Here is a 15,539-nt window from a genome sequence, read left to right on the forward strand (position 1 = left end):
TCATTTGAAGGATCACTTGAAGATCAGAATCCACCCCACACCCTCCTTTTTTCCCCTCACCCACTGAGTCAAGAAATACTTCTGAGGACCTCCTGGGTGCCAGACACCTCTACTGGCTGATACAAGACAGGCCCGATCTGTGTGCTAGCCAAAGAAATTCACAGCAATCACACGTGCACATAGGTGAGAGACATTACAGCTGTTAATAACTGGAAAGTGGCTGGTGTGTGAAGTGACAGTGGGGAGGGCCAAGGTGGTGATAGCCCTGCCCAGGTCTAAAGTACAAGGTGCAAGCTCCATGGACACAGGCGAGGAGCATGCAAACTGAGAGACAGAGGGTGTCAAGTAAGAAAGGCCTGAGTGTTCAGGAAATGAGGTAGGCAGGGACAGAATAGTATTTGAAGAGGCTGCTGCTGCTAGGCAGGGGTCATATCATCTAAGGTTTGCTCTGGCTTGAGAGAGATTCTCATAATTGAGGATGATCTTGAACTTCTGATCCTCTTTCCACCTACTGTGTGCACAGTGCCAGCTTATGTAGTTCTAGAGATGGAACCCAGGGCTTTATGTGCGTTGGGCAAACACTGTGCCCATTGAGCCATTGCCCCAGCCTGTCTTCTAGGGTCTTATAAGCCATGACAAGGAGTGTATTTTCACTGTGCATGGTGAACTGAGCCTGTCGCGATCTCTCTTACCTTAAAAGACCCGAGAGCTTCTGGTGAAGTCATAAAAGCTGAGGTAGAAGAAGCAAAGGATGTGCTTAGGAGCTGTTACCAAGGCTACAGGAGACAGAAGACGAGCATGGTTCTTACAAGGCTGTAATCCCAGTTCCTTGAGAAGCTGAGGCAGGTAAATCTCAAATGCAAGGTCTGCCTGGACCACAGCATGAGTTCAAGGCCAACCTTAGCAACTTAGTGAGATCCCATCTCAAGGTAGAAAGTAAAAAGCAGGGTGGAAACACAGTTTTATGACACAGCACTTGTTTTGTGTTTGTGAGGCCCTAGGTTCAATCCCTTGAGTGGGGATGGAGTGGGACTGTCTGTATGTGGGCCAGGCAGGTGATGGAGATGGTGGAAAGCTGAGGGTGAATGCGGAGCATCTCTGAGAAGAAGCCAGGAGTGCTTATGTGTGTATCACAGCAGAAGTTAAGATATAGACGAGAACAGAGACAGCTCTGGTGTCTGGGGACATCGTTATTGGAAAAGTACTTGCTTTGGGGCAAAGAGGGCTTATTCTCCTTCTGTTAAAACTTAGATGTCTGTTTATTGTTACCATAGTCAAGCCTCAGTCAGGTTAAACATTGAGCACCTTCTGTATTCTATGCCCCTTTCTTTTAACCCTTCTTTACATTTCATAGGAACATTTTAGGATCCCACTCGTAATGCCAGAACCAAGGCTTGGAAGAGCAGAGCAAGCTTGCTTTAATTTGAACCCAGCCCCAGCTCCGAACATTTGGGCTGACTGGTTCTCAGGGGCTGTGTTGGAAGAGATAGATTAGTGCTGAGTGGAGAGCTCCCCCTTGGGGGACTGGATGGGACCATAAACTGGCCCATTCAAGCCAGGGTTTTCTGGCTACAGGAATAAGGGCTGTATGCAGAGAGCCATTGTCAACAGTGTCTTATTTAAAACTCTGCAAACTTGAAAGACCATTCCGGCCACATTATGGTGACACTTTCTGTTACGTGAATAAATAAGTAAAAGTGTTAAGTAAAATAATGCCCAGGAGGCAGTCTTATCTAGCCCAGACTGGTCTGGAACTCACTGACACAAGGTGAGGATCACTTCTAACTGCTCTACCTCCTGGGTGTGGCCCACCGTAGCTTGGTTATGGGAGTGGGGATCGAACTCACAGCCTTGCGCTTGCCCAGCAACTGAGCTGTGTCCTCAGCCCTTGAAGATAGTTTCTCCTGTTGATTACCTCCTCTCCATTGAGTATCCCAGATGAGAGCTGATGATGTAGGGAAGGCAACTTCTCATTCTTGGAGTTTTCAGTTTTCAGTTTTGAGCATTTACTGGAGCACTATCAGGTGACCCACCATCCTTAGTTCTGTTGAGACACTAAGGACAAAGATAAAATGTGCCTTAAGCCTGGAGGCAATGCTGAAGTCAGCCTTAGCCTGAGGGAGACTCTTCTACAGTGTTCTGGGAGGCACATGGAAGGGTTAGAAGGTTGGGGACAGGGGACCGACAGGCTCTGCTCAGCATGCTTGATGAGGGCCCCTGCTGACTTTGGCCAGATACTTTCCTTACATTTTAAGCTGTTTCTTCTTTTTATAGCTGGGAACAGAGCGAGTGCTGACAGCACATCTGTCACACTTCACATACCAATGCCACGACCATCAGGAAGCTGCGCTTAGCAGTATGATCTTATTCCCTCTTAAGCATCTTCAATGGCTTTCCAGAGCTCCTTGCATTAAAGAAAAAAAGTGGCTAGATAAATAATTGGAAGTTTTAACTGATTGGATATTTAACTAATCAGTCACTGCTCATTCTTTTTTTTTGGTGGGGATGGGCAGAGGGTGCTGTTGCTGAGATAGGTTTTCTCTGTATTGTCCTGACCACCTCAGAACTTTCTCTGCAGACCAGGCTGGCCTCGACCTCAGGGATCCTCTTGTCTCAGCCTCCTGAGTTCTGGGATTAGAGGTGTGCACCACCATACTGGCTATGCTCATTCTATATGAATGAAAAATTCACCTTCCCCAAACTGCAAGAAACTATCAGGCCCTCCACTAGCCCAGTTTGTTGTGATGCGGGTAAGCTCCCGTGAGCTATTCTCTTGTTCTCCATGGTTCTCTGGATTCTGTTATCAAGGCTCTGCGTTTGCTGCCCACCTCTTTGGAGCCAGTCATGGCCCTTCCCTGCCCTGGGCTCTTGTGATGCATGCTTATTTATCTGGGTACTCACTTTCTCCCACCCTCTGCTCTCTGGTACTCTCCAGGTCAGAGCGGCATTTTAAGAAAGAGGACTGGATTATGTTTTAAATGGCTTGGCAGATTGCTTTCTCGGTAGCCTAAAGCGAAGCAGAAACTCCTGCGTGAGGAGAGTTTCTATTCCCTTGAAACCAGCTGCCTGGCTCCCGGCAGGGCCATGCCTGCAAGGTGGGAAGGTAGGAAGGTGGGAAGTCAAGTTTCGGAACAGGTATTTCAGGGATGTGTCAGGACAGGCCTGCAAACTGTTTCCTGAGTCAGGGTAATGGGACATGCGACATTGTGGGTTTAAGAATCAGGAAATACTAGAGTTTTAGGTCCAAAGAAGGAGAGAACTTGGAGAACAGCGTGAGAGAACTCGGAGTTTCCAAGCTGATTTAACAGCCATCTAGCCTTCTTTGGGCAGTCGTGGGCCTGGAGCTGTGTAGGGAACACAGTAATTGACTGTGTCTGTAGACTGTGTCTACCTCTGGTGGGGTTTGCTTTTCTCCTTCAGGCCAGGTGACAGCACATAACTTGCCCTACTGGTCTCAGGTTGAACAGCATAGTCCAGGGACCTTACTCGTGTCCTTCTGTTCAGAGTGCTGAGCCAGAAGCTCTGCCAGGAGCAAGCTAGGTACGTTCAGTCAAAACTCACCACCCCAGTATTCAGGACCATTTATTCCTGCAGGTCTGTCTCCTTTCTCAGTGGAGATGTCCTGTTTTTATTTTTATTTTAAATTCTGCTATCTCATAATCTGGAGCTTCATTCTCTCTCTCTCTCTCTCTCTCTCTCTCTCTCTATATATATATATATATATATATATATATGTATATGTATATATACACACACACACTATGTGAGTACACTGTCACTCTCTTCAGACACACCAGAAGAGGACATCAGATCCCATTACAGATGGTTGTGAGCCACCATGTGGTTGCTGGGAGTTGAACTCAGGACCTATGGAGGAACAGTCAACGCTCTTAACCACTGAGCCACCTCTCCAGCCCCAGCCTTATTTCTCTTATCTGTATCATGGAAATAACGTGATCTGTGCTTCTGACCCCCTTGGTTATCTGAGAGTATTGGTCAGGAATTGCTAAGTGTGAGCAGTCGGAAGCTGGAAGGGCTGATGCTGAGGCTGGCCTTGTTGGCATCGAGGGCAGCGTGAGTATTACAGAAGAGTGTGGGGAGCTGCTCTACGCATGATCAGGCAACAGCCGTGGTTCTTTTGTTTGTTTTGGGTGTTTTGTTTTTTAACTTAACTCATCTTCCTTCTAGTGTTAGAGTGCTTGCACTTTTCAATTCAGCACCAGCACCTTGTAGCTCAGGATTCTGGAACCTGGGACTCTGAATGACAATTGATGACATGCATTGGGTTGTGGGGAGTAGAGTGGTTGCCCTTAGGGTTGATGTTGTGTTTAGAAAAGGCAGCTACTGCCTGCTGGATCTGCTCCAGGCACGTAAAAGATTTGCCCTGTGCTTTTGTCTACCAGAGGGTCCACTGGGTGATCTTATGATAGGACCAGAGGCTGCTTGGGGTATACTGATCGCCATACAAGTATCATTCGGAACTTTGGCCCTGGGCACGAGGGAGATGGGGTGGGTGAAGGTAAGCACTGTGTTCTGATGCTCTGCCCGCAGGGCTTTCTAACCTGCAGAAAGGAAGCTGCCAGTCTCCAGTTCCTAAGGGAAGGGGGCAACAGGTGATCACGTAGAAGGCGTGGGATTTACAATCAGAACCTAGATTCATGCCGTCTTAACACTCTTCTCTGAAGTTGTCTTGTACACAGCCTTCACCTTCACCCTGCTTTCTCACTTAGAGAATGAGGGGCTGATGTGTTGACAGCTGAGATGTGTGAGCAAATGTTTTGCCGACTCTAAAGCGCTTCTGAGCTTCAGATGTGAGGGGTGTTGCTGCTTAATTGTTCTCCCGTGAGCAAGACATTTCCCCCCCAGGTTGAAAATGGGACTGACTTAGGTTTGTGTTTCTGGTAAAACCAGCTATGTGCACATAAGGTCCAAGCCTTGAATGTGATGCAAGGCTGTCTGAAGCAGGTGCTGCAGGGGGCTACTCTCATCCTAAACTGGGAAGCTCTTTTTTGGGAAGCCCAGGCTGCTGCCTGCCTGGTGAGGTCATAGGATTCCGTGGGTTGGGTAGGAACAGGAATTGAGAGGCCAGCTGTCAGGATGAGTGAAGGCTCGGTAAGGGTGGGTCTCTGGGGCGAGGTCAAGGAACAAGCAGCCTGGACTGAAGGCCTGTTAGGACCAGGGCTGCCAGATCTACCAGTGCTAAGATTACTTCAGGCACTAGGACAGCGTAAGGAAAATCTCAGGCTGTTAGAAATTGTCTTTCTAACCTTTGTGCTATGCTGATTTAGATACACTAATCTCCAGAGAGGCCCAGTGCTCAATTAGGGGGTGAAACTAACGTCCTAAAGTCACTAAACTGAGATGATCTATTTGGCTGTGACAGCCAAAAAGGGATCTTCATTGCCTGTGTTAAGAGCTTTTAAAAGGGACCGTGCCCTTTGATTTAGTAATTTTACTTCAACGACTTTAACTCAAGGAAATAATTTGAATTGGGGCAAGGGGGCATCTGTGCTCAAAGGCGTTGATTATAATAGGAGGGAAGAGTGCGGGTCTAAAGAGAAGCACCATGGGGTCAGGGACTAGGGCTGCTTTCGTTCCCCTGTGCCCTGCACCCACAGCAAGGCCTCACACGCAGGCAAGTTGTATGAGAAGGATTATGTCCATATGTCAGGCTCTGTTACTCAGTAAATCAAGTGAAGGCATCGGATGAAAGTGTTTCTCTTATGTCAGTTAGATGTGGTATTAAAACCACAGCGGAGACCTTTACTTTGTATATTGACTTGAGGATTTTTTTTTAAAAAAAGAAAGTTAACATCAAATATAAAAACTGAAAAAGCAACATATTTTTATATGTAGAAAAATCACTGCCAACTTAGGCTCAGCAAGTAAGGGCGCCTGCCACTCACCCTATGACCTGAGTTCAATCTCTGGGACCTATCCACATGGTAGGAGAGAAATAACTCCTGACAGTTACCCTCTGACCCCCACATGTGTGCCCTGGTACATGTGTCCCCCCCCCAAAAAAAATCCCAAACTACCTTGGAAGGAGATTTCCAGAAATATAATAATGCTACCAGTGATTTTTGTTGTTTTTATAAAAATTTGAAAGCAACTATGATTTAGTTCTTGGGAAATCCTTTCTCAATCCATCACATTCTCTTTTGAGAAAGGAGATTGATTTATTTGTGAAACAAGCTAGCAGCCTCCAGAGCCAGCTCCCCATCTTCTGAAGTGCCAGGCAGTCTTTGTCAGCACACAAAACACCTACACACTGGCCGAGTCTGTCAGCATGGCACGGAAGCGGCCCCTCCTGACTTCAAAGGGGCGATAGAAGCGTCTGTGTGTTGGAACCGTGCGGGTCGGGTCGTGTTGCAGAGACATGCCCGTACGTTTATTATCCCTTCAGTGAACTGAAGACCTTTGGTAGCAGTGAGAAGAATTTTAAGAAGATAGGACCCGCAGGGTGGGTGGTTAATTCTTAGCATTCTCTCCCTAGCATGCATACAATTTGGAAAAGCTGTTGAGAGCATTGACCGTTTTCCTTCATTCTTGCATCAGCTTGTACTATCTTAAAGGCTTTCCCCCCTCCCTTTAATATTTCAGCGTACTGGAATTTAGTGAGATCTGTCTTTAAGGTATTGTATTTTCATGGGTGTGGTGACATACCACTGCAATCCCACTACGTACAAGGCAGAATTAGGAGGGCTGTCCAAAGTTTGAGGCCAGCCTAGTCTGCACGGAAGTTCCAGGGCAGCCAGAGAAATGTGGCTAGACCCTGTTTCAGAAAAGAAGACCAACGGGACACTTAGGAGTCAGAGGCAAGAGGATCAGTATGAATTTGAGGTCAGCCTGGGCTACATGTGTAGTGAGTTCCAGCCAGCCATGGTCCCCCTTTTCTGAGGAATGTTTGATGGCCAGGGTCCCTGGGCATACTGACATTTTGTCCTTGTTGTCCCCTCATTGACTTCTCATCTCTCCTCTCTCTAGCCACAACCAGCAGACCACAACATTCAGGCATCCTGTGACTGGACAGTTTTCTTCAGAAAACAGTGAATACGTTCTGCGGGAGGAGTGAGTACTTTTTCTTTTCTTAATGTTCTCTGTACTCGGGCAGTAGAGCCCCAAAGCTTGAAGATATGAGCCCAGCACCTAGCCTGCTAGGCTGTTTCCACTGTTTACGTTTGCTTGTTTTGTGTCAGGTAGAGGGGGCTTGGAGTGGCTGCATTGATTCAAAGTGAGAAGAGTTTTATTTCTCAGTCTTCACACGTCTGGGGAGATGCTGTGGATAGATCTTCAGGATGTGCTTGGTGGTCTGATCAGCACCTCCTAAAACTCCCTCTCTCCTGAAACATCCCCTTGTGTACTAGCATGCTCTGACTACACTTCTCACCTTGTGGGGAGCTTTTAGAACTGGGATTGGGCACAGAGGCCCCTGCAGGAATTCCTAGGTCCTTGCCCTGAGCAAGGATTTGGACAGAGATACTACACAGTAATAGAAGAGTTTAGTAAGGGAGAAAAGCTTTTCCATGGGTAGAAACAGGCTAGAGCTGGGAAAAGATCCACAGCTCAGTGGCCGAGGTTCTATACAGAGGACCGGAACTGTATAGTCCAGTATGGTGAGCTTTGGGTCTTAGTACAGCCCACATTTTTTTCTTTGCAGAGAGGGCTTCCATTCTTCATTCTTCGTTTCATATGTTAGTTTGACTTAATTTCCACCCTACTCTCTTGCTATAATTATACATATACATCAACTCTAGGGGTATCAAGTAGGAACCCAAAACCTGAGTCCAGAGGAGAGGAAGGAAATCCTTGCTTATCTCAGTGATCTTCAGAGAGAAAGCCCTAGTCACAGGCTGATACGGTGATTCTAGCTGTAGTCGATCTTTGCTTCAGAGACACCAAGCCTTCTTTACCATCTCCTCTGTAGGATCCCTTCTCCAGCACTGTTACAGGGCCTCCTCGCTCATGATCGGATCATCTGTACTGTTCTTCTGAAGCCTCTTCCTGATGCTTTCTGGTTTTCTTCAATTATCAGGATGTGTCTGGCCTTTTGTGGCTGTCCTAGTTTTATTCCTGTAGCTGTGGTAAAACATTGTGACAAAAAAGCGACTAGTGAGGGAAGGGTTTGGTTCAGCTTACAGTCCCAGGTTATAGTCTGTTATCACGGGGGAGTCAAGTCAAACAGCTAGTCACAGCACATACAGTCAAGAGCAGAGACAAACTAATGCATGATGATTGCTTGCTTGTGCTCAGCTTGATTCTCCACTCCTAGCATAGTTCAGGACCTTCTCTGCCTAGAGGATGGTGCTGCCCACAGTGGGCTGGCTCTTCCTGAATCAGTTGACTTAAGATAGTCCCCTGTAGACATGCCCACAGGCTAACCCAATATAAACAACTCATTTAGACTCTCCTTGTGATTCCAGGTTGTGTCAAGTTGAGAAAACTAATTATCACCGTAGCTCAGGTCTACCTGAATACAAGGGACTTGGAACATCCAGGAATGTGATTTCCATATCTGATCCTCAAGCACAGGACATGCTTTCTTCTCCTCAGTGCTAGGGTGGCTTGATAGCTTTAGGGAAGAGGACAGAAACATTCCTGAGCAATGACGGCAGCTGGCTGGCAGCAGGCTGTGTACACCAATCCCCACATTCTGCAAAGCGTTTCATGTGGAGGTGGAGCCTGGGTTGAGTGAGAGTGCACTTGCTTTGGAAGCTCAGAAATCCTCTGTCACCAAGGGGACCCTCACTTAGCCTTCCCTTCCCTGTGCCCAGTGAGCTTTATCTGTTCTCCCATTTTGTCATTTGTTTATTTGGATAAAGAAAACATTGGTTGGAATTGCTGGTAATGTTGTGAGTGGTGTTTGAAGACAGCTCTAAAAGAGATCTGAGCTTGCTGAAGGTAGGCGGTTGGTCCCTTACTGAACCTTGGCCCCTTTGCAGAAGAGCCTTTATTTTACGGGTTTCAAACTCCTCCGAGACCAGTGCAGATTGTTGGCTTAGATGGGAATCTCCTGCTGTCTCCTGCTCCTCCTATAGCTACATGTTGATAAAAGCTGGCAGCCAGAGAGGAGAGTGAGGAGAGGGCATTCCAGCTCCAGAAGGAAGCCGTCCCATGCTCACCCTTGGGGTTCTGGCCTGTGAGAGTCTTGTATGTTGCTATTGGTGGCTGGTAAAACCAGCACCTTCTCTCCAGACACTGATAGTCTTGGGCTAGCTTTGCCTGTTGCATTTGGTTGCCATGGCAGCAGAAAAGATGAGGAGAAATGCAAACACCTGGCAAGCAGATGCAGAAACTTGACTGGCTTTCCTCTCTGGATTTTCAGACAGCATTTGTGGCAGTCACAGGTAAGGGGAGGCATGGGGATGGGGTCCCTTAGTTTACTCAGGGCCTAGCGGCAGATTTTGGTGTGAGTATTTTGAAGGGCCTTGACATTGGGAATGCAGTCATTACCACATGACACCCACATCTTTGGCTCTTCTCTGCTGGCCAAATCTGTAGCCGTGGTGGCTTTGCAATGTGGAAGGGAAGCTGTTGTTCGAAAACAGAAGTCTGCTTTCTTCCTGTGACTTCTCTTGTCCAAGTCTTTTGCACTTCCCCCTCCCCCTCCCCCTCCCCCGTCTGGGAATCGCTCTGATTGCTATTTGACAAATGCTGTACTTTGATGAGAGCAGTGGCTGCTTCGTAGATCAGGCAGGAGGAGCAGACAGGCTGGAAGGAGGCAGATTTCAATGGGAGCATCTCAGAGGTCCATGTGTCTCTCTCATCCTGTACAGATAGTCATGGAATCTGGAGAGGGTAAGGGACTAGCCCAAGGCAGTCCAGCTTGAGGACTCTGAGGCCAAGTTCAGGACAATGCTCTGGCAAGGGTTGGGGGCACAGTTGTCTGGGCTGTCTTTGTGCCAGGTGAGGGGGTGCTGTTTGGGCTCCTTTCCAGCCTGTCTTTAAGGAATTGAGGGGGACGGGGAGAGCTCATAGTGAGCTGTAACGGAATGAGGCTGCTGTTGCTGCATTGAAAACCCACGTCACACAGCCTCCCCTGGGGGTGTTGGGGGTTGATGGTAAGCGTTGGCAGCCTGTCTCCGTCTCTTTTTCTGGGAAGACGGATATGTAGGTGTCCCTGCATCTTTGGGACAAGAGCTAATTCACTCTCATTCTCTCTTTCTCTCTCTCTCTCTCTCTCTCTCTCTCTCTCTCTCTCTCTCTCCCCCCTCCCTTCATCTTCATTGTAGATTGTGCTCCTTAAATGTGTGCTTGTGTCACAGCCCTCCACGCAGAACTCAGCTGAGTTCTCTTGTCTTTGGAATCCTTGAGCATGCAGCCCGAAGTTGGGGGTCCATTTATCTAGAAATTCATTGGATAACATTAACCGAGTTTTTTTTTCAATGCTGGGGATCAAACTGAGGGTCTTACCCATACTAGGCAAGGACACTATCACCCCCCCAACTGTATCCCCAGCCCAATAAGGTTTTTTTTTTTTAAATTTAATAATCGATTTCTGTTTCCCCTAACCTGAGTTCCCACTGTTGCCTTGACCACTTAGGGAAACGCCTGCTATAGTTCTTATACTTTGACTAAAAAAGTCGCAGGTAAGGTGTTGCTAAGCAACCACAGTTGTCTGAGCTTTCCAATAATAAAAATAAACTGTGAATGGGATTTAGGTTTTGGGGTCTCCAGTGGTGACACAGGAATGGTCTTATAGTACCTCCTGGCTCTCAGAAATTCGTTTTCATGTAAGAGCTGCCTTGCAAAGGGAGCGGTGGTTTTCAGCCTGTTTTACAAAACAGAAACTAAGGCACAGAGAGCCGACTCGTACAAGAGTCATAATATCGGAGCTCAGCTGAAATCCAGTCATCTCTGTTCTTGCCCTTCCTGTTGTCTCAGGCCCCCTTGGTTTGGAGTTGCCCTTGTGGCTGATGTAGCCAAGGTCTAATTATATCTTACAGACCTTCGGACTTGGCACTTGGAGCTTGGGAATCGCTCTGTGGCAGACTCACCCAGTTCATTGTTTTTAACTTGCTTTTAATTTTTGCAACGCTAGGAACTTAACCTGGGTCTTCATGGGCGAGCCCTCTATTACCTGCCACAGCCAAGCTCTCCTTTTCCATGTAAGATGGAGTCTCACTAAGTTGCCCAGGCTTGCTATGAATTCACCCTATAGCTTTGGACTTTCAATTCCCCTGCCTCAGACCCCTGAAGTAAGCCCAGGTTTTAGAGCATTGCTGCTATCTTAGGCAAGTCTGTCTGGGGCTCATCTACAAAGCAAGGTTGATAAACCTAGCATGCTCACCGTGTAGCTCAGAGGACTCAGGGAAAGCACCTGGCACTTAGGGACTCAGAAGGCACTGCACTGTCCCGCCATGTGCTGTACTATATGCCCCTGTCCCTCACAGCTCATTTGACCCCTGTCTCTTGTGACTTGCAGAAGGGAGAAGTCTTGCTGTGATAGCATGCCAGTGCTCAGAGCAAATGGCTTCCAGAACTTACAGTTTTTTGCCCTGCCTGTTGGATCATGCACACTTTGTCTTGAGGAGCAGAGAAAACCACTTTCTGGCTAAGGCCAGGGTAGAGTTGAGCCATTTTCCAGTGGGCTTCCTCCCAGCTGATTTTGTCTAGTCTTCATTTCTTTTGTTCGGTACTGACAGGAGGCAGCTGAGCTCAAAGTCTTGCTCACTGTTTTGAACTTCAGCCCACACCCCTACAGTAAAAGAATCTGCATTCATGTAGCTTAAGTGAAGGAAAGGGAGGTCTTTGTTTCAGCCATCCCACTGTACTGGGAATTCAGACTGCACAGAAACCCGGCAAGCAGGCTTACAGTGAATGGATTTTATGTAGGGACACTAATAGTCTGAGCATGCAGGTTCCGTGGTCTCCTCTGTGGGATGCAGTATGCCTGAGGGCAGGCTGATGGGAGAACTGTATGTCTTCTGGGGACGTTTCTTGGGTGAAACTTAGTGGAGCACATGCAGGCTAAGGACTTGAGGAAAGATCAATGGGTCTGCCCTGCCAGTCTCTTCAGTGAGGAATATGCCTGTCCAAGTCGGAATATGAGCCGAGCTGAGGCAAATGGACCTGAATTCCCTTTGTTGAATGATGCGCTGTTCCCTCACTCTGGGTTTCCTGGCCTATCTATTCAGGAGGCCTCATGGATGTTCCCGTTGCTCAAATCAATGGGGTTAAATGCTCCGGAAGCTCTCAAGAGTGCCAGTGTTTCGTCCAACTGAGAAAACGATTTGATGCTTTCTCCTATCTAGTTTTGATGTGAAGTGGGTTACTGGTTGTAAATCCTAGTAAATAGTGTGCAGTCCTTTCCAAAGTCATCATTCAGTGCCATCCATGGTGAGAGGATCTGGCCAACATCCTCTGAAGGCTGGCCCTGTTTCTTGGCTCGTGGGCTGTGTGTGTGTCTTGTTCTTTCAGGGCTGGGTTGGGGACTGCTGCCTGAACGGGGATCTGTTTCTGCAGTGTTAGTAGAGACAGCACAATCACCTCCTTAGGGTTTTCCTTTTCTGCCCTGCCTCCCACCGCCACCCTTCAATGTCAGTGCTGTGGCTATAACCAGTCTTTCTCCAGACAAAATCTCTCTACAGCTGGCTCCTTCAGCAGGAACTCTGTCCGCTTTTCTCGTCCAAACTTGTGGCCAACTTGTCTTCATTCTCATGCTGTTGACTGAGAGGACTCCCAGCCAGCTAGTGCCCAGGGCAAGGTCTAAAGTTCAGAGGGCCAAAAGAAAAAAAAAGGCCAAGTGCTCACTCCTTCTGGGTTTCCTGGGCCAGTCAGAAATCCAGATGCTCTCTGTCATTGTCCTGTAGAGAAGGCATGGGGGAGCTCTCAATGAAATGGGTTGTGTTCATTTAAGGTGATTTAGATAGCTTAAAAGTGACGGGGAAATGTTTATGTTAAAATGTGCCTCCAAATCAAAGCAGGCATATCAAAAAGGATAGGCATAAATAAATGTTAAAGCATTTTTGCTTTGGGTAGCAGGACTACGGGGCATCCCCCTTCATCTTTTTCTGTGTATTTTGTTAAAAATCCTGTACTGTGCATCTCAAAGGGAAGCTGATTGAACTTGATAAAAATCACAGATAAACCTCTGTGAGATTGGCTCTTAGGTCTTGAATTTGTATGTGTATGCTGATGTTTGTTGGCACGTACGTGTGTGAGTATGTGTATGTGTGTGTGTGTCAGTATGTGTGTGTAAGTGTATATGTGTATAGGTGTGTGTATGTCTCTGTCCATCTGTCTGTCTATCATCTGTCTGTGTAGGTCAGAGGACAACTAGTAGGAATCAGTTCTCACCTTTACCGTGTAGGTCCCAGGGATTGACTTCAGGCCCTCAGACTTGGAGGACAGCACCTTTATCGTGTCTCACTCACTGGCTGTGTCTTAGGTTTTCGTGGAGAGGTACAGTCACCCTAAGAGGCAACCCGAGGGTTCTCCTTCCTGTCCCACCTGGAAAGCTGGTAGGACAGGGTCCTGGGAAGATGCTTGGCTGCACTGCTTAGAGGCAGAGGGAGAACAAGGCAGCTTCACAGAGCCTCTTCCCACCCCATGCCGAGATCTTGCTGCCACAGCCTCTGCCAAGGGAGAGGCTGAGTCTGGTGACATTCCCCATCTGAGCAGGGAGCAGTAACAACATTTTGGCTGGGATGGAAGCCAGGGGCAGGGATTCAGGATGAGCCTGGCTGATAAGGAGTCAGCCAGCTTTCTGCCTTGTGTGGAGCTCGTCTGCAGCAGCTGAGCATCTCACAGGGTGGCCCATTGGGAAGCTGGTGCCTGCTGTGGTGGAAAGTGTAGTAGCCACACAACTTCTGCAGAGGGGGCCCGCCTGGGGCAGTGTGGTGCTGTGACTCAGGGAGCTGCAGTTCCCTGTCCTTTGAGCAATGGCGGTACCTGAAGGGAGCATGGAATCTCTAGGTGAAGACAAGAATTTTTCTGCCATCCCATGTTCAAGTGAGCGATACAGGACTTTCTGACCACTTTTCATTCAATTTCGTCTACCCTGGATCTTCCAGCTCTGTCTTTCAGGAACCTGGCTACATCTACTGAAGTGATTTTTCTCCACTCTTGAAGCAGGAAACGCCAATCTAGTGTAGTCTGCCTGCTAATCACCTGCCTGGATCCTGCTGCTCATTGGAGCAGCAGACAATGTGCAGCCAAGGAACACGCCGTGGTTTCTGTTCTCTGCTCAGGGACAGCCTACAGATTGTGGAGCCAGCAGGGTCTTGCTGTCATGGACCATGCTAATCAAGGATAGGGACTGAGCTTGGGTGAAGGCAGTGAACTCCTGTGTGGGAAAGACGGGTACAAATATGGGCTCAGTGGAAGGCAGGTGAGAAGTTTTCTTCCACATCTCTTTAGAGTAGTGCTCCGAGCTCTGGCCGTCTGGCTGGTGGGGAAGCTTCATGTGGCTTGACGTACACTTCATGACTTCCTACTATCCAGGCATGGCACAGGGGGTTAATAGCTCCAGTGGCTCTATTTTGGGGCAAATGGAGTGTTCCCAGAATAGGACTCTTTGTTGAATAGTCTATTTTGGGAGGCAAGCCCCACTGGCGTTTATGTAAGCATTCTCTGTGTATGTCTGGGGGTGTGGATGTGTGTGCAAGTGATTTCTTGTTACTAATTATAAGCAGCTTCTTTCAGGAGTCGGGGAAGTGGAGGTGTATGTGTATAAGGGTCTGATGGCTCCCTCCTTCTGTGAAGAGTATTGTGTGCCTTGAGCAGTTGCCAGGCACATCCTAGTAGGAGAATGAGCGTGGGTACCATAGGACCACAGACAGTGTGGTGTGCACCCTTTTCTGGAATATCTGGCTGTGGTGATGTGTCCATTTGTCATCTTTGTGGTGTCCTGGAGCACAGGGACAGGTGGATATTGTGGCCTTCTGTCTACAATCTGGGATCAGACGGCCTCCAAAAGATGGGACCTGAGTTACTCTAAGGCCAAGCAACTAGCTCCAACCTAGAACAGATCACAGACTAAGCCTCCCACCCTGCGGCTTGGCGAACACTCACTGGATTCCCCTACACCTCCCTGCAGGCCACACCCACATATGTCGAAGCAAGAGAGAAACCAAAGACCGTCCAGCATGGTCAGCGAGACATCCACAGCTGGGACAACGTCCACCCTGGAGGCCAAGCCTGGACCCAAGGTGAGTTCCTGATCACAGGTTCTTCTTTCCTTTCCATATTTGTTCCAAGCCCCTTTGTAATCAGAAGTCCATTGGGTTATCACTAGTTCTGCGGGATGGACTCATGAGAAATGATGCCCCAGTTACAGATCAGGAAATGAATGCTGAGCGAGGTGGTAGCCTCTCTCCAGGGAAACAAGCAGTTGCTGATCAGCCAGCACTTGTCTGGTTCTCGAATGCATTCTTCGCTGCTCTGGTGTGGGCTCAGAAAGCACCACCTCTGTTCTCATGTGCATGGTGTTAGATCCTGGCAACTCTCAGTGACAGACAGGCCTGAGGAAAGGAAATGCCCAGAAGTTTCTGTGCTCAAAATGTAGGATCACTGACCTAGGCAGGTGAACCAGACTG

General features: G+C 48.1%; 1 protein-coding gene across 1 annotated transcript in view; it reads left to right on the forward strand.

Annotated features, from left to right (window-relative positions):
- The window catches only part of Plekha7 (pleckstrin homology domain containing A7), a 180,763-nt gene that overhangs the window by 108,711 nt on the left and 56,513 nt on the right, over positions 1–15,539 (forward strand). Inside the window, exons 4-5 of the mRNA XM_032892837.1 lie at positions 6,988–7,071; positions 15,041–15,152. Of these exons, the coding sequence (XP_032748728.1) occupies positions 6,988–7,071; positions 15,041–15,152 (196 nt within the window). The remainder of the gene's footprint in view (positions 1–6,987; positions 7,072–15,040; positions 15,153–15,539) is intronic.

Source organism: Rattus rattus, chromosome 2, assembly GCF_011064425.1.
Source record: "Rattus rattus isolate New Zealand chromosome 2, Rrattus_CSIRO_v1, whole genome shotgun sequence".
Taxonomy (NCBI): domain Eukaryota; kingdom Metazoa; phylum Chordata; class Mammalia; order Rodentia; family Muridae; genus Rattus; species Rattus rattus.